Source organism: Bos indicus, chromosome 11 (genome assembly GCF_029378745.1).
Source record: "Bos indicus isolate NIAB-ARS_2022 breed Sahiwal x Tharparkar chromosome 11, NIAB-ARS_B.indTharparkar_mat_pri_1.0, whole genome shotgun sequence".
In the NCBI taxonomy this organism is placed as follows: domain Eukaryota; kingdom Metazoa; phylum Chordata; class Mammalia; order Artiodactyla; family Bovidae; genus Bos; species Bos indicus.
This window is the reverse complement of record NC_091770.1, coordinates 49,967,029-49,985,598: the sequence shown is the minus strand read 5'-3', so window position 1 is coordinate 49,985,598 and position 18,570 is coordinate 49,967,029. Positions and strand designations below refer to the sequence as shown.

At 38.1% G+C, this 18,570-nt stretch overlaps 1 protein-coding gene across 4 annotated transcripts in view; it reads left to right on the top strand.

Moving 5' to 3' along the window:
* DNAH6 (dynein axonemal heavy chain 6) overlaps positions 1-18,570 on the top strand; it is a 278,835-nt gene that overhangs the window by 217,841 nt on the left and 42,424 nt on the right. For all 4 annotated transcript variants that reach the window (XM_070798839.1, XM_070798838.1, XM_070798840.1 and 1 more), the window contains exons 62-64: positions 3,870-4,005; positions 8,402-8,571; positions 14,834-15,024. In XM_070798839.1, coding sequence (XP_070654940.1) covers positions 3,870-4,005; positions 8,402-8,571; positions 14,834-15,024 — 497 coding nt within the window. The remainder of the gene's footprint in view (positions 1-3,869; positions 4,006-8,401; positions 8,572-14,833; positions 15,025-18,570) is intronic.

Here is an 18,570-nt window from a genome sequence, read left to right as displayed (position 1 = left end):
AAGCCACTTAGCATGCATGCAAAGCTATAAATGTAATATAAAACCTCCTTACCTGCCTCCTGAGAAATCTGTATGCACGTCAAGAAGCAACAGGTAGAACTAGACACGGAACAACAGACTGGTTCCAAATCAGGAAAGGAGTACGTCAAGGTTGTATATTGTCACCCTCCTTATTTAACTTATATGCAGAGTACATCATGAGAAATGCCAGGCTGGAAGAAGCACAAGCTGGAATCAAGATTTCCGGGAGAAATATCAATAACCTCAGATATGCAGATGACACCACCCTTATGGCAGAAAGCGAAGAGGAACTAAAGAGCCTCTTGATGAAAGTGAAAGAGAGTGAAAAAGCTGGCTAAAACTCAGCATTCAAAAAACAAAGATCATTGCATCCAGCCCCATTCAGTTCAGTTGCTCAGTCATGTCCAACTCTGCAACCCCATTAACCACAGCATGCCAGGCCTCCCTGTCCATCACCAATTCCAGGAGTTTACCCAAACTCATGTCCATTGAGTCGGTGATGCCATCCAACTATCTCATCCTCTATCGACCCCTTCTCCTCCTGCCCTCAATCTTTCCCAGCATCAGGGTCTTTTCAAATGAGTCAGCTCTTTGCATCAGGTAGCCAAAGTACTGGAGTTTCAGCCTCAACATCAGTCCTTCCAAGGAACACCCAGGACTGATCTCCTTTAGGATGGACTGGTTGGATTTCCTTGCAGTCCAAGGGATTCTCAAGAGTCTTCTCCAACACCACAGTTCAAAAGCATCAATTCTTCGGCGCTCAGCTTTCTTTACAGTCCAACTCTCACATCCATACATGACTACTGGAAAAACCATAGCCTTAACTAGATGGACCTTTGTTGACAAAGTAATGTCTCTGCTTTTTAATATGCTGTCTAGGTTGGTCATAACTTTCCTTCCAAGGAGTAAATGTGGTTTAATTTCATGGCTGCAGTCACCATCTGCAGTGATTTTGGAGCCCCAAAAAATAAAGTCAGCAATTGTTTCCACTGTTTCCCCATTTATTTGCCATGAAATGATGGGACCAGATACCATGATCATAGTTTTCTGAATGTTGAGCTTTAAGCCAACTTTTTCACTCACCTCTTTCACCTTCATCAAGAGGCTCTTTAGTTCTTTGCTTGCCATTAAGGGTGGTGTCATCTGCATATCTGAGGTTTTTGATATTTCTCCTGGCAATCTTGATTCCAGCTTGTGCTTCTTCCAGCCCTGCATTTCTCATGATGTACTCTGCATAGAAGTTAAACAAGCAGGGTGACAATATACAGCCTTGACGTACTCCTCTTCCTATTTGGAACCAGTCTGTTGCTCCATGTCCAATTCTAACTGTTGCTTCCTGACCTGCCTACAAGTTTCTCAAGAGGCAGGTCAGGTCATCTGGTATTCCCATCTCTTTCAGAATTTTCCACAGTTTATTGTGATCCACACAGTCAAAGGCTTTAGCATAGTCAATAAAGCAGAAATAGATGTTTTTCTGGAACTCTCTTGCTTTTTTGATGATCCAAAGGATGTTGGCAATTTGATCTCTGGTTCCTCTGCCTTTTCTAAAACCAGCTTGAACATCCAGAAGTTCACGGTTCACGTATTGCTGAAGCCTGGCTTGGAGAATTTTGAGCATTACTTTACTAGCATGTGCTGCTGCTGCTGCTGCTAAGTCGCTTCAGTTGTGTCCGACCCTGTGTGACCCCATAGACGGCAGCCCATCAGACTCCCCCGTCCCTGGGATTCTCCAGGCAAGAACACTGGAGTGGGTTGCCATTTCCTTCTCCAATGCATGAAAGTGAAAAGTGAAAGTGGAGTCACTCAGTCGTGTCCGTCTCTTAGCGACCTCATGGACTGCAGCCTACCAGGCTCCTCCATCCATGGGATTTTCCAGGCAAGAGTACTGGAGTGGGGTGCCATTGCCTTCTCCGTACTAGCGTGTGAGATGAGTGCAATTGTGCGATAGTTTGAGCATTCTTTGGCATTGCCTTTCTTTGGGATTGGAATGAAAACGGACCTTTTCCAGTCCTGTGGCCACTGCTGAGTTTTCCAAATTTGCTGACATATTGAGTGCAGCACTTTCACAACATCATCTTTTAGGATTTGAAATAGCTCAACTGGAATTCTATCACCTCCACTAACTTTGTTCGTAGTGATGCTTCCTAAGGCCCACTTGACTTCACATTCCAGGATGTCTGGCTCTAGGTCATTGATCACACCATCGTGATTATCTGGGTCATGAAGTTCTTTTTTGTACAATTCTTCTGTGTATTCTTGCCACCTCTTCTTAATATCTTCTGCTTCTGTTAGGTTCATACCATTTCTGTCCCTTATTGAGGCCATCTTTGCATGAAGTGTTCTTTTGATATCTCTAATTTTCTTGAAGAGATCTGTAGTCTTTCTGATTCTGTTGTTTTCCTCTATTTCTTTGCATCGATCACTGAGAAAGGCTTTCTTATCTCTCCTTGCTATTCTTCGGAACCCTGCATTCAGATGCTTATATCTTTTCTTTTCTCCTTTGCTTTTCTCTTCTTTTCACAGGTATTTGTCCCATTACTTCATGGCAAATAGATGGGGAAACAATGGAAACAGTGACAGACTTTATTTTCTTGGGCTCCAAAATCACTGCAGATGGTGACTTCAGCCATGAAATTAAAAGACACTTGCTTCTTGGAAGAAAAGCTATGACCAACCTAGACAGCATATTAAAAAGCAGAGACATCACTTTACCAGCAAAGATCCATCTAGTCAAAGCTATGGATTTTCCAGTAGTCATGTATGGATGTGAGAGTTGGACCATAAAGAAACTGAGTGCTGAAGAATTGATGCTTTTGAACTGTGTTGGAGAAGACTCTTGAGAGTTCCTTGGACTGCAAGGAGATCAAATCAGTCAATTGTAAAAGAAATCAGTCCTGAATATTCATTTGAAGGAATGATGCTGAACCTGAAGCTCCAGTACTTTGGCCACTTGATGGAAAGAACTGACTCATTAGAAAAGATCCTGATGCTGGAAAAGATTGAAGGCAGGAGAAGGGGTCGAGAGAGGATGAGATGGTTGGATGGCATCACAGACTCGATGGACATGAGTTTGAGCAAGCTCTGGGAGTTGGTGATGGACAGGGAAGCCTGGCATGCTGCAGTCCATGAGGTCACAAAGAATTGGACATGACTGAATGACTGAAATGAACTGAACAGAACTGATAAAAGCCTCAGGCAAATATTCATTAAATTTTCAAAGATCTAGTTTCAGTCTACAGTTATAGCTGTTTCTCTGTCTCTTTTAAAACTGTTTACCCACATGTAAGAGCTTCATGGAATATTGCCAGACGGCATAATATTGATACTTTTCCCTGAAATTGCTGGGAAGATGTGAAATGATTAGACATATACACACTCATCCCAGCTGGAAGGAGAGTACTACTTGTCTTGCTACTTATTTGGCTCTACTTCTCAGATTTCCCCGTCTCCTAGAAGTGTGAACATATAGGAACTGGATTTGGAAACTAGTTCTCTAGGAAAAAAATCATCAATATAAGAATATTTGAGGGGTGGGGAGAGACCGGTGTGGCATGTTGGAGAACAGGCTACAAGTAGACTTTACAGATTTATTGTTAACCCTTCACAAGATCAATGACTTTCAGCACATGTCAACATGAAAAGCTTTCATCAGCTGCACTTAATTTCAAACACCAACAGGTAGAATTGATTCAACAGCATATCTGTTTCACCATATCTTATATCTGTCCTGGGAAAATGGTTATTTTTAATATGCTGTTAGAGCTTGGTTTTTCACTTAGACAAGGTGAAAGCATATTCTTTGGTTGTCTTTGTGAATTACTATTTGCTTTTTTTCTGTCTTCTAACAGGAACGCCCACCTAAGCCTGAATTTCCCTGGCTGGTTACTGCCACGTGGTTCGCCTGCTGTGACTTAGAAGAATTATTTCCAGTTTTTAAAGGACTTACACAATATATAGTGTTATTTCCTATTTCTGTACGCATAGGTAATACATCAAAAAGGATGATTGTAAACAAATTCATGAATCCTAACTTTAAAAGTCTCCTTTAACTTCTTCTGCAGTATCAGTATTTTTCACTAGGAAAGTCTTCATTTTTAAGAAATTTTGAGTTACTTGTTTTCCCAGTTTCTTGAGGTAAATGCTTGGCCCATGAATTTTCAATATTTCATGCTTACAATTATACCCATTTTAAGGAGATGCATTTACCTCCAAGTATTGTTTTAGCTTCATCTCATACTGGTTTTGGCTTCCCTAGTGGCTCAATGGTAAAAAATCTTCTTGCAATGCAGGAGACACAAATTCAATCCCTGAGTCAGGAAGATTCCCCTAGAGAAGGGAATGGTATCCCACACCAATATATATTCTTGCCTGGAGAATCCCAAGGACAGAGGAGCCTAGGGGCTACAGTCCACAGGGTGGCAAAGAGTCAGACACAATTGAGCATGGCAGGTTGTACTTTTTTTTAACTTCTTACTGAGGGATAGCATACATATGGAAAAGTACACAAACCAAAATCAACAGCTTGTTATAAAATACTGACCAATTCTGAGCTACCACCCAAGTCAAGAACTAGACCAGCACTAGCATTGCAGAATTCCCGTATACTCCTTCATAGACCCCTTTTCCTCTTTCCCAAGGGTTATGCCTGCTCTGAATTATAACAGTCGATGTTACTCTCCCCCCATGTTTTACTATGTGTATGTGATCTTTGCTGTTGTTGTTTAGTCAATAAGTCATGTCTGACTCTTTTGCCACCCCATTAAAAGTAGTTTGCCAAGTTCCTCTGTCCATGGGATTTCCCAGGCAAGAATACTGGAGTAGATTGCCATTTCCTCCTCCAGGGGATCTTCCTGTCCCAGGGATTGAACCCACATATCCTGCATTGACAGGCAGATTCTTTGCCACTGAGCCACCAGGGAAGCCCCATGTAAACTTTAATTCAAACCTATTAATTGTGGTATTTATTTTACTGTTTTTTACACCTAACCAGTCATTTCTAAGAGAGATATATTAAGGTACACCACTATGACAATTTCTCTGTAATTCTAGAATTTCTCCCATTATATCTTGTGGAACTGATGTTGTTAATTAAGCATAAATAGGTTTAGGGTGATTATCTTCCTAACAAGTAAAATACCTGAATAGTGCTTTTTGCCTTAAAATATATTTTCTAATATTAGTATTATTAGATATTATTACAGCAGAATTGTCTTCATTAGTATTCCCTCTGTATATTTCTGCATTCTTTATTTTTATCTCTTCTGGGTCATCATCATGTTTCAGTGTGTCTTTAGTAGGATTTTTTTGTTTTGAGCAACATGGCAGTCTCTTTTTAAACAAGCAATTTTTAATCCAACTATTGTAAAGTTGGTTATACCTCTATTTCAGTGGCTCTCAACTGGGGGAGATTTTGTTCCCCAGGGGACATTCTGAAGATATTATTGGATCCCACAACTGGGGTGGTGCTACAGGCATCCAGTAGGTAGAAACCAGAGATGTAACTAAACATCCTACAACCAGAACAACCCTCCACAACAAATGACCACTTGCAAATGACCACTTGGACCAAATGGCAGTAGTGGCAGAGTTGAGAAAATCCTCATTTATTTGGACTTACTTCCGTCACCTTATTTATAGGGATTTTTTCCTTGGCATGCTTTTCTTTATTTTTTACTTCTTCTTTCTTGCCTTCAGGTCAGTTGTCCACATTCTTTTTTTTTTATTTTCCTTGTACTTATTTGAAGTTGTGTGTTCTGTTATTATTTTTAGTAATTATTCTTCTACTTCTCATATGAATGGGTTTTTTCCTGAGTACACCCAGTAACTGTGGTGGTTTAAAGGCTATGTGGACCAGAAATTCTGGGATCCTTACATGCTCATTTGATTTCTAAATAAAGACTAGGAAAAATAAAATACTCTTCAGTAAATAAACCAAGTGAAAATTGTGTTTCTATATTGTGGACCAATTAAACAATATGGCTAGAGGAAGAGGTAGAATACAGAAGAAAAATACTCATAGGATAAGTCTAGTGATGGACAGTTGGGGAAAGACCCAAAGCAGAAGGGCTAGATGGAGCTTCATAAACATAGAGGCAAAGAAAGAGGTGAAGGTTGAAAGACAAAGTAATTCTGAAAACAACTCATCATGTTTGGACAAAAGACACTATTTATTACTGTCATCTGAGACTAAAATTTTAGCAATTTAAAACAACTTTCTTGCTTTCATTTGTTAAATTTCAAGGTTGATTCTGGAAATCCTGCAGAATCACGAAGGTTTGTGTGTGGTAGGATGGCTTGTGTTCTAAAAGTGAGCTTTAGATCTTTGCAGGTGAAATTTAATAATTAATTTCAAAGCCACTCACCTTCAATGGCTTCCTAATTGCCTTAATCTTGTGCCTATGTGTTTCATGTTCTATTAGTTGGGAGTTAGAATTTTAAATTATCCTGCCTTATTAGCCAAAGCCCTAGTGACCATTACATTACAATAATGAGAACCTGAGGAGAAAAGAAGTCCTTTTGGAATAAATGTTTCCACTACCTGGTTCTCAGAATAATGCATCCAGTAAAAAGTGCTGTGGTGTGCTCTACCCTGTGGTCTCACGCCATGTGATTGTCTATATTTCACACAGAAATTAGAAGTCTTACAGAATTACCTACTGCTCCAGGGGCATGAGCTTAAGTGGCACTAAATTTCTGTCACCAGCTCTGTAGCTGCTATTGTTAGGCCCTCAGAGGAGAGCCCCACAGACTAGCTGGAAAAAGTCATTTTCCAGCCTGCCGTGGAAGCCAACCATTTAGTGTAATATTCAACCCCAGCAGCCTATTTCATCACTAGATGGTCGTGTTGGTCTGCTGAGCGGCTTACAGCAGCACATTATGCACCCTGCAGGAATTTCAGTGCTAAGTCTTGTTCAGTCACTCAGTCATGTCCAGCTCTTTGCCACCTTGTGAACTGCAGAATGGCAGGCTTCCCTGTCCTTCACTATATCCCTGAGTTTGCACAGATTCATGTCCCTTGAGTTGATGATGCCATCCAACCATCTCATCCTCTGTCGCCCCCTTCTTCTCATGCCCTGACTTTCTCAGCATCAGGGTCTTTTCCAGTGAGTCGGTTCTTCATATCAAGGTAGCCAAAGTAGTGGAGCTTCAGCTTCAGCATCCGTCCTTTCAGTGAATAGTCAGGGTTGATTTCCTTTATGGTTGACTGGTTGGATCTCCTTACAGTCCAAGGGACTCTCGAGAGTCTTCTCCAGCACCACAATTCAAAAGCATCGATTCTTCAGGACTCATGCATAATGCACAATTTATTCATATGTTATTTATATGGTAAAAAAAAAAGTATATATGCCTGAATATTTTATTTGCTTCATCTGTCTCACACATATTTTATTTGCTTCATCTGTCTCACACTAATAATTGTGTTATTTTCTATCACTGCTATGTTTTTTTCTGCTTTTTCTTCTTCCTCCAACAGTGATGGGGGTTCTGGGGGCATTTTTGGGGTGGGGCTACCCTGGGTCTTTGTTGTGGCACTCGGGCTTTCTCTAGCTGCAGCACTCAGGCTTAGTTGCCCTTTGGCATGTGGGATTTTAGTTCTCCAACCAGGGATTAAACCCACATCCCCTGCATAGGAAGGCAGATTCTTAACACTGGACCACCAAGGAAGTCCCAGCAGCGATAGTTTGATGTATTTTTATGCTATTGTCTGACACATATTGACTTATTTTATTATATTTTTATTATTGGGTCCATATTGTAATTAATATAACTTGACCTATTTTGTCCCATTTAATTATGTTTGCCTTGAATTCTAATATAGCTAATATTACTCATCACTTCTTATCACTTAGGGTTGGTTTTTTTTTTTGCTCACATTTGATTGATAAATCTCTACGCATCCTTTAATTGGTAACTTCTCTGTCATTTGTTTTAACTTCATGTTTTGTAAGTGGTTTGAATTCATTTTCTGATCCAATTTTCAATTCAGTATTTCCTAATTAGGTTGGGTAGAGGGAGATTAATATATTTACATTTGCAGTAATATAAAAAACTGATAGTAAACGTAGAAATTTTTTCCTTACCAAATATACTTATTTAATGGGTTTCCCCAGTGGCTCAGTGGGTAAAGAATCCACCTGCAACACAGAAGACACAGGAGATGTGGGTTCAATTCCTGGGTCAGCAAGATCCTCTGGGGGAGAAATGGCAACCCACTCCAGTATTCTTGCCTGGAGAATCTCATGGACAGGGGAACCTGGCGGGCTATAGTCCCAAGGGTCGCAAAGAGTCAGACACAACTGAGCAACTAAACACACACATTTATTTAATATCACAGTCATAGCAACTGTAATTAAAGCATGTTTTAAAATTGTGTTTCCAGGGTCTTTTGAGACTTATATTAACCCACCTGATCAGGACGCCTATTCTATAATGAAGGAGAGTGATCAACTCATAACAACGGAAAAGGTGCCCACAAGCTATAATTTTTGGCGTCCAGAACTAAGTTCTTTCCACAAGTTAATCCTTATTAAATGCTGTAAAGAAGAAAAGGTAGGATATTTTTCATTAAAGAACTGTGTTATAATTATTTCTGCTAAAGCTCACCAGCCAGTTATGATTCATGGACTGATTAGATTTATTTAGAAAGTAACAATGGCCAAATTTGGGAAGTGGTTTGTGACTTTGTGTTGTTAGTAAGAAATGGAGACTTTGTGTTATCAATAGAGCACAATATTTTATACAGGAAATGATGAGAGAAAAGGCTGGAGAGTCATCCAGGGACCTAGAGGAACTTCCTTAATGTTGCCATGGGGAACTTGTGCTTCCTGCCAGGGAGGTCAGGGCTCTGCTGGATGGTGTTAGCAGAGGACTGGTGAGCCTCTCAGAACTTGGCAGCAATGGGAAGGAGGCATTTGAACAGAAAAATAACATAGTCACCAAGACCAGTGTGAAGATGGTTGACATAATTATGTAAGAAATTATGACAGCTTGCATAAAATAGAATGAAATAGCACCATTTGCAGCAACATGGATAGACCTAGAGATTATATTAAGTGAAGTTAAGTCATACAGAGAAAGAGAAATATCCTATGATATCACTTATATGTGAAATCTAATTTAAAAAATGATACAAATGAACTTATTTACAAACCAGAAACAGACTCATGTATCTTGAAATCAGACATTTGATTACCAAAAGAGAAACATGGAGGGAAATAATAAATTAGGAGGTTGGGGTTAATATATACCCACTACCATATATAAACTAGATAACAAGGACCTACTGTACAGCACAGGGAACTCTACTCAATATCCTGTAATAACCTATATGAGAAAAGAATCTGAAAAAGAATGGAGATATATACATATATACGTATATATATAATTCACTTTGCTGTACACCTGAAGCTAATAAAACATTGTAAATCAACTGTACTTCAATAAAAATTGTTTTAAAATTATGGCAACCTGCATTAAGATAGAGGTAGTAGATTAAAGAGATGGAGTGAGATGTGGAGATGAGGCAACTAGTATGGCTCTTGGTTTTTGCGTGGGGGCCAAAGGGGAGAGTTGTATCAACAACTAAACAAATGTGAAAGGAGAAACATGTTAGATAAAGACGTCACTGAGTCTGCAGTATCTACCAATATCAAAATGTATAGTAGTCTGGGGACCAATTAATATCTGGGTAGAAAACTTTAGAGAGAAATACAGCTTAAAAAATAGAGATTGGGGAATCATTAACATTGAGTTGGAAAGTAAAACCACAGGAGTTGTTAAAATCGTAGAGGAATAATAGGTTAAGAGGACAGATGGGCAAAGGATGAAACCCTGAGGAGCACCAACTTTGAAAAGACAAAGAGAAAGGATGAAGAGCCCTTAAGAAGGAAGAGGCAGAGGGGCAAGAAGAACATCAGAAGAAAGAAATGATGTGGAAACCAAGTAGGCGTAGTGTTTCAATACAGCAAGAATTATCAACAGATTGTAATGAATGGAGGGTGTTCTATGAGAAATGGGAGAAAGAAAATGCACTGGAGAAAGTGAAACCATAGTTTGGAGATATTGAGGCTATACTGTAGGATTTTCTACCGTCTCTTTAGGAAAACAGAAAGGCTGTGGGGTTGGCCTGGGCTACTGATAATTGAAATAGATGAATGGAAGATAGAAGGTCATTGAGATTGTTGGTAAAAGTAGTTCTATAAAGGGGAAGAGCTCTAAGAAAAAGCTTATAGACTGGGAGAAGAGGGAAAACCTTGAAAGTTTCTTTGGAAGCAAATGTAGTTGGACTAGGAATGTAGCACAGTTAGAAGGACAGGAGAGGTTGGGATCAAAGTTGAGCTTAGAACTTCTAATGAGAAGTTCCAAGTGGTGACCATGTCCTGAGGGTGGCCATAGGTGTGGGTGACTGAGAAAGTGATGAGATGATGTGCACTAGAGTTTGAGGTGAAGGCACTGTGCAGTTAGGATGTGGGAGGTCCTTCTGGACCCTGAACCTGGGTTGTGTCACCCCAGATGATGACAAGACAATGCCTGAGACACAGTTGATAAGTCACTGGAATAGACATAAATGCAGAGGAAGCTGTAAGCTAGGTGGCAAGTCTTCAGTGGATATGGGACAGTGGCTACAAGGTCGGATACTGACAAAGATGAAAGGATGATTAAACAGCAGTAGTCCCAAAGAAGGAGTTTTAAAGATTGAGACATAGGCTAGAAAATTCTAGACTATGGGAAATTTTTGTTATTTTTGTTTCAGGTTCTGTGTCTCCGTGTATGAGCTAAGGTTCTTAAGGTTGCAGCCATATAGAACAAATTTAATAAGTTCAAGACTAAAAAGGATATATTAAAATAAAAGGATACTGGGGTAGCTCATTAAATTTGAGGAAAAGCCAGTTAATCACACTTCAGGAGGAGCAGCTCACTGGGCAACTCACTGAACATAACTCTATAGTATTGCCATTGATAGCACTCAACTCTCAATGAAATTGTTCCTCTAGTTTCAAATTCTCAAGAGAGAGATTCTGATTGGTCCAGCTCAACTTAAGTTTTGTTCCTCATCCAATCAGCTACAGATAGGAAAATTGCATCATGCAGTAGAAATATGACTACACAAGAGTTCTTGGGAAGAGAACAGATGCTGGTGGGCTACATCCATGCAAGATTCCACCTGCTATGGGGCCTTGTCTCACAGCCAATATTCGCATTTCTCGGATCCAAAGAAGATCAGACTCAGGAAAAGACCTAAGACTCACTTTCTATCATTTGAAGACCAGTACATGTCCCTCAGCTTCTGTCCATAAAATATTTAACAAATACCTTGGTGAGTAATTGTTGTATTCCAGGCACTGAGGACACAATTGTGAAAAATAAAAATTCTCTTTTTCTTATGAAAAATAAAAATTACTCCCAAAGGCTTGTATTCTAGTGGGAGAGAGAAGGGACAGAAAGAATAAAATACTTTCTGCTTGCAAAAAGTTCTAAGAAGGACATGAAAGGGAAGTTTCAATAAAAGTAGTACAGTGGAAACTAGAGTAGGAAATCAAGGAGGACCTCTTCGAAGAGGTGATAGTCTCAACTTCTCATATAAGTCATTTCCTGTGTCATACCAACAACCTGTGGGGGCAGACTGGAGGGTGTTGGGCAGCAGCAGGGAGACCTGAAACAGTGCCCCTGGGTGGGGAAGCCTAGCAGAAACTCAAGGGCAGACCAGTTGGGAGAAGGAAGAGGGTTCCAGAGGAGAAGGACCAGGAAGAGCTGAGAGCCAGGACTTCAAGCTGTGGTTAGAGTGATTGCTCATGGGAACAAAAAAGAAATAAATAGAATGAGAAATGGAGTCGAGCCCTGCACCAGAAGTGGGCGGAGTCACTCCCCCTCAGGCACCACCTAGGCTTGGAGAGGGGAGGAGCAAAGGGGCTTGGTAGAAAATGATTTCCTACCCCTCCCAGTCATGAAATCAGGTCAGCCTGAGGACAAGGATTTTTTGTTTGTTTGTTTTTAATTAATTTTTTATTGGAGTATGGTTGATTTACAATGTTGAGAGGTTTTTTTTTTTTTTTTTGTCTCTTGGACCCTCTGAAGAATATGATGAAAGTTGCAAGCCTTCTTAGAAAATACACAAATGCTCTACCATGTATGATTATGTAATTCTAGTTAAGAATCTCAATCTTGGGAAATGAAGTGTGTTCTCTCTTTCACACACACACATTTATTTTTTACATTTAATTTTTATTTTTACCTTTTCACCCTCTGCATCCATTTTCTGCTCTCTGGCAAACAACGGTGTGTTCTCTGTATCCAGAAGTTTATTGTTGTTGTTGCTATTTTTTAAATTTATTTTTAATTGGAGGGTAATTGTTTTACAGTGTTGTATTGGCTTCTGCCACACAGCAACACAACTCAGGCATAAGTACACATATGTCTCCCCTGCAGGAGTTCCCTCCTACCCCCTATCCCATCCCACTCCTCTAGGTTGTCACAGAACAGTGTTGAGCTCTCTGTGATATATAGCAATCTCCCATTAGCTATGCATTTTACACATGGCAATGTATATGATTCAACGCTGCTTTCTCAGTTCATCCAACCCTCTCCTTCCCCCTCACTGTCCACAAGTCCGTTCTCTACGTCTGCATCTCTATTCCTGCCCTGCAAATAGGTTCATCAGTACCATCTTTCTAGATTCCATATATATGTGTTAATATGTGATATTCATTTTTCTTTTTCTGACTTATTTCATGCTGTGTAACAGGCTCTAGGTTCATTCAACTCCCTAGAACTAACTAACAAATGCATTCCTTTTTATGTCTGAGTAATATTCTGTGTATATATGTACCACTACTTCTTTATCCATTCATCTGTTGATAGATATCTAGGTTGCTTCCATGTCCTGGCTATTGTAAATAGTGCTGCAGTGAATACTGTGGTGCATGTATCTTTTAGAATGATGGTTTTCTCATCCCCATCTCAATCCCAGTGCTGGGATTCTTGGGTCATGTGGTAGTTCTATTCCTGGTTTTTTAAGGAATCTACATACTGTTCTTAGTGGCTGTATCAATTTACATCCCCACCGACAGTCCGACAGGGTTCACTTTTCTCCGCATCTTCTCCAGCATTTATTTTTTTGTAGATTTTTTGTTGGTGGCCATTCTGACCCACGTAAGGTGATACTTCATTGTAGTTTTGATTTGCATTTCTCTAATAATGAGTGATATTGAGCATCTTGTCATATGTTTGTTGACCATTTGTGTGTCTTCTTTGGAGAAATGCCTGTTCAGGTCTTTCAATCACTTTTTGATTGGGTTGTTTGTTTTTCTGATATTGAGCTGCTTGTATATTTTGGAAATTAGTCTTTTGTCAATTGTTTCACTTGCAGTTATTTTCTCCCATTCTGAGGATTGTCTTTTCATTTTGTTTATAGTTTCCTTTGCTGTGCAAAAGCTTTTAAGTTTAATTAGGTCCCAATTGTTTATTTTTGTTTTTATTTCCAGGAGTTGGGTCAAAAAAGATATTGCTGTGATTTATGTCAAAGAGTATTTTGCCTTGTTGTTGCTATTTTTAAGATTCCACATATGAAAGATAATATGTTTGTTTTTTTCTGTCTGACTTATTCCACTTAGTATAATGCCCTCAAGGTCCATTTGTGTTGTTGCAAATGGCAAGAGTTCATTCTTTTTTATGGCTGAATAATATTCCTATATGTGTATGTATCACATTTTCTTTCTTTATTTATCCATTGATAGACACAGGTTGTTTTCATGTCCTGGCTATTGTAAATAGTGCTGCAGTGAAGACAGCGGTGCATGTATTTTGTTCAAGTTATTGCTTTCATTTTCTTAAGATAAATACCCAGAATTGTGAGTGCTGGATCATATGGTAGTTCTGGTTTTAATTTTTTGCAAAATATAAATACTGTTTTTTAGTGGAGACATCAATTTACATTCCTAGCAACAATGCCTCAGGGCTCCCTTTTCTCCAGATCCTCACCAACATTTATTCCTTGTCTCTTTGATAATAGTCACTTTAACAGGTATGAAGTGATATCTCATTGTGATTTTGATTTACATTTCCCTGATGATTAATGATGCTAAGCAGACAGATATATGTCTTTTCTGGAAAAGTTCCTATTCAGATCTTCTGCCTGTTTTTTAATTTGATTGTTTGGAATTTTTTTGCTATCGAGTTGCATGAATCTCTTATATATTTTTGGATTTTAGCACCTTATTAGGTGTATGGCTCAAAGATACCTTCTCCCATTCCATAGGTTGTCTTCCTATTTTGTTGGTTGGTTCTTTTGCTGCACAGGAGCTTTTTTATTTTGTGCAGTCCCACGTGGTTATTTTTGCTTTCGTTATTTGCTTTTGGTGTCATATCCAAAATCTCATTGCCAAAGCTACGTCAAGGAGCCTTTCCCCTCTGTTTTCTTCTAGGAGTTTTATGGTTTGGAGTCTTATATTTAAATTTTTAATTCATTTTGAGTTCATTTTTATGAGTGGTGTAAGCAGGAATGTAAATTGGTATAGCCACTACAGCAAACAGAATGGGAAAGCATAGTCTCTTCAATAAATTGTGTTGGGCAAATTGGATATTCAGATGCATAAAAACGAAAATGAACCCATATCTTGGGTCAAACTCATGTTGTTCGAGGGTTGACTCTATAAGATCATATCATCTGCAAATAAGGACAATTTTAATTCTTCCTTTCTGATTTGGATGCCTTACTTCTTTGTCTTGCCTAATGGCTCTGGGTAGAGCTTCTGATACTATGTTGAAATGGATCCTCATCCAGTAGCCTTTTAATGTTTTTTCTTTCAACTTTCAGGTGGTTTTTGCTCTTACAGACTTTGTCATAGAAAATCTTGGGAAAGCCTTTATAGAGACACCACCTGTCGACCTCCCCACTCTGTATCAAGACATGTCATACAACACTCCCCTGGTATTTATCTTAAGCACAGGCTCAGATCCCATGGGTGCATTTCAGAGGTTTGCCCGGGAGAGTGGATATTCAGAAAGGTAAGGTCACATTGTTCAGTTTTAATCATTCATATGAACATCGCCTAGTTAAAATTTGCCTTTTTTTTTTCCTTCCCTCTGTGGAATGTGAATTCCTAATTCAGGTATCCCTTACTAAATAAGTTAAAATATGTAATAGTTAGCTATGCATGTGATTAAAGTGGTAGTAAATTCATACAAGCAGATGTAAACTTCATTTGAGCAAAGGGGAGATTGTTTAAATATTGAAGCATGATTAATGAAATAATAATTAAAACATTTGCTATTTCAGACATTATTTTAATGTAACTATAAAAGGACTGTAGTTTACGCCTTATGCTCAAATGTACAAAAAAAATCCCATAGCTCTTTAGGTTGTATTATTAATCTCTTCTTTCTCCTGAGCCTCTATTCTGCTGAGTAAGAAAGGGAGGGGGAAGTTTAAACTTGTGAATTTACAATATTATATTTTCTTCAGATGTAAATCTCTCCAGAGTAAGCTGTTTTGACTCCTTTCTCACAAAAACTCAGTGTTCCTGACTCCTTCTTTCCCAAGTCTTCCCCAAGATGGTGTTCTGATGGGTAGGAAAGTACATAAGACCACGGGATAGCAGGGGAGAGTAGGGGTCTCATATCTATAGGAGGTAATCTCCAGCTCCGACAGGCCATTGCATGGAGATTACAAGACAATGAATTCCATCTGTTCTTTGAAGTTCAAAGAGTTGGACACAACTGAGCGACTAAACAGCAACGATCTTTATTAGTGAAGCTTCTCTAGAGAAACAGATATATATGGATATATATATACACACACACACATGTAATACAAATTATATATATTGTGCAAATAACATATATATATTACCCTATTGTTGTTGTTGTTCAGTTGTTCCATCATGTCCAACTCTTTGCGACCCCATGGACTGCAGCATGCCAGGCTTCTGTGTCCTTCATTATCTCCTGGAGTTTGCTCAGACTCATATCTATTTAGTCAATGATGTCATCCAATCATTTCATCCTCTGCTATCCCCTTCTCCTCCTGCCCTCAATCTTTCCCAGCATCAGGGTCTTTTCCAATGAGTCAGCTCTTCGCATAGGATGGCCAAATATTGGAGCTTCAGCTTCAGCATCAGTCCTTCCAATGAATATTCAGGGTTGATTTCGTTTAGGGTTGGCTGGTTTGCTCTCCTTGCAGTCCAAGGGACTCTCAAGAGTCTTCTCCAGCACCCGGTTCAAAAGCATCAGTTCTTTGGCACTCAGCCTTCTTTACGGTCCAACTCTCACACCTGTACATGACTACTGGAAAAACCATGGCCTTGACTATATTATGCTATATGTGTGTGTGTGTGTATATATATATATATATATATAAAATACATAAAATGAGATATTTGCTTACAGGATTATGGAGGCTAATCTCCAAAATCTGCAGTCAGCAAGAGAGAAACACAGGAAAGTCAATGTGTAATTCTAGTCCAAGTCCAAAGGTCTGAAAACCAGAAGTAATAATAATACAAGTCCCAATCTGAAAGCCAGCAGACTCAAGACCCAAGAAAAGTCAGTGTTTTCATTTGAATCCAAAAGCAAAGAAATACAGTGACCCAGCTCAGTCAGGCTGAAGGAGTTCCCTCTTCCTCAACATTTTCATTCTGTTCAAGTCTTCACTTGACTGGGTGGGCCCCATCTACATTAAGGAGGAAAATCTGCTTTACTCAGTCTGCTGATTCAAATATTAATCTCACCCAGAAACAACCCCACAGACTCATTCAGAATGATGTTTGACTTAATGTCTGGGCGCCGTGTGACCCAGGCCAACCTCACTAGTAATTAGGAAACAATAAGTTAAAACCATTAAGAAGATATTTCATACTCATCAAATTAGCAAAATCATGCCAAAGATAGGGAGCTATAGAAATATTCATATTGCAAGTGGGAGTGAAAAATTAGTTAAAATCATTTTGAAGAGAAATTAGCAGTATATCAGAGTTGCAGAGAGCATTCCCCATATCCCAACAACTTACTACTGAATTTGCATGTTCAAAGTCAGTCATGGATGGGCAAAGAGCCATATTCAGGAACATTCATAGAAACATGTTTATAATAGCAACAACAAAAAAACCCTGGAAACAACCAAAATGTCCATCTTAAAAAAATATATAAATTGTGGCATATTCATATAATTGAATACACTATAGCCATGAAAATAAATAAATTAGGACTATGTTTATTAATATGGATGGGTCACACAAACTAATATTGGGCAAAATAAATTAAGTTGCACAAAAATTATATAATATTGGAGAAATTTGATAAATCATATAAAATTATTAAACAGATATATATTAAATATATTAAATAGATAAACAGATATATATTATATACTGCTTATGAGTTCACATTTTTGCAATAATAGTATAAAGAGAAGTACAAAAGTTATACCAAGTCCAGGAGAGCAGTGACCTTGTAGAAGGTGAAGCTTGGATAATAAGAAAAGTGAACAGGGAGGGGCATAATGCAAGCTCAGATCATATGTTTTACTTCTGAAGCTGGGTATGGGTACATAGATACTTATATTAACTTTATAACTTTTGTTATAAAGGTTATAAAGGTGTTATAAAGGTAAAATACTTGGCTGATGAAATTAATAGTGAAATGAAGAACCTTAATCTTTATGCTCAACAAATAAAACAAATGCAAGATCTTCAAATACATATGCATCATTTATAAAATTAATGATTTTCTAAGAGATAGGTATTTCAAAAAGAATAAAACATATTCCCTGACCACAATAAGTCTTAGAAATCTTAAAAGTTAATTTTTTTAATATTTGGAAAGCAAAAAAAATGTTCTTCTGAACAGCTTGTTTGTTAAAGAGAAATCATACTGGAAATTGTCCAATAAATGGACAATGACAAAACAATATAACCTATCAAAAACCAGGGGGATTTAGTAATAAGACACTTAGTGTAAATTTATACATATGTAATGACTTCTGGTTCCAGAAATGTCAGACTAAGAACTCAGGCTAATATTCCCACTAAGAAAAATTAGGCAATCTAAAACTTAGTTGTTAAACTCTAACAGAAGGAAAAAATAATAATCTAAAAGCAGAAACTAGTGACAGAAAACATTCATTCAATAGACAAGATCTAAAAGAACAGAAGTTGCTTTTTTGAAAAATTTAATAAAATATAAATCTCTGTTGAAACTGCTAATACAGAGAGAAAGAAACAGAGAAATTCAAAAAACCTATATCATGAATGAGTAAGAGAATATCACTATAGACCTGCAGACATTAAAATAATCATAAAAGCATATTATTTAAAAAGAGAACTTTGCCAATGAATTTGAAAATGTTGATAAACAAGAAAATTCCTCCAAAAGCACACCTTTAAAAAACTAATAAGAATAATTAGAATATCTAAATAGTTCAATAATTTTTTATTGAATTCATTATTAAAAACCTTCCCAGAATTCTGGGCTTATTTCAGTAATATAAGCATTAAAATACTGAAAATAAATTAATTTAATTCACCACATTGAAAGAGTAATGGCAAAATATCCTTA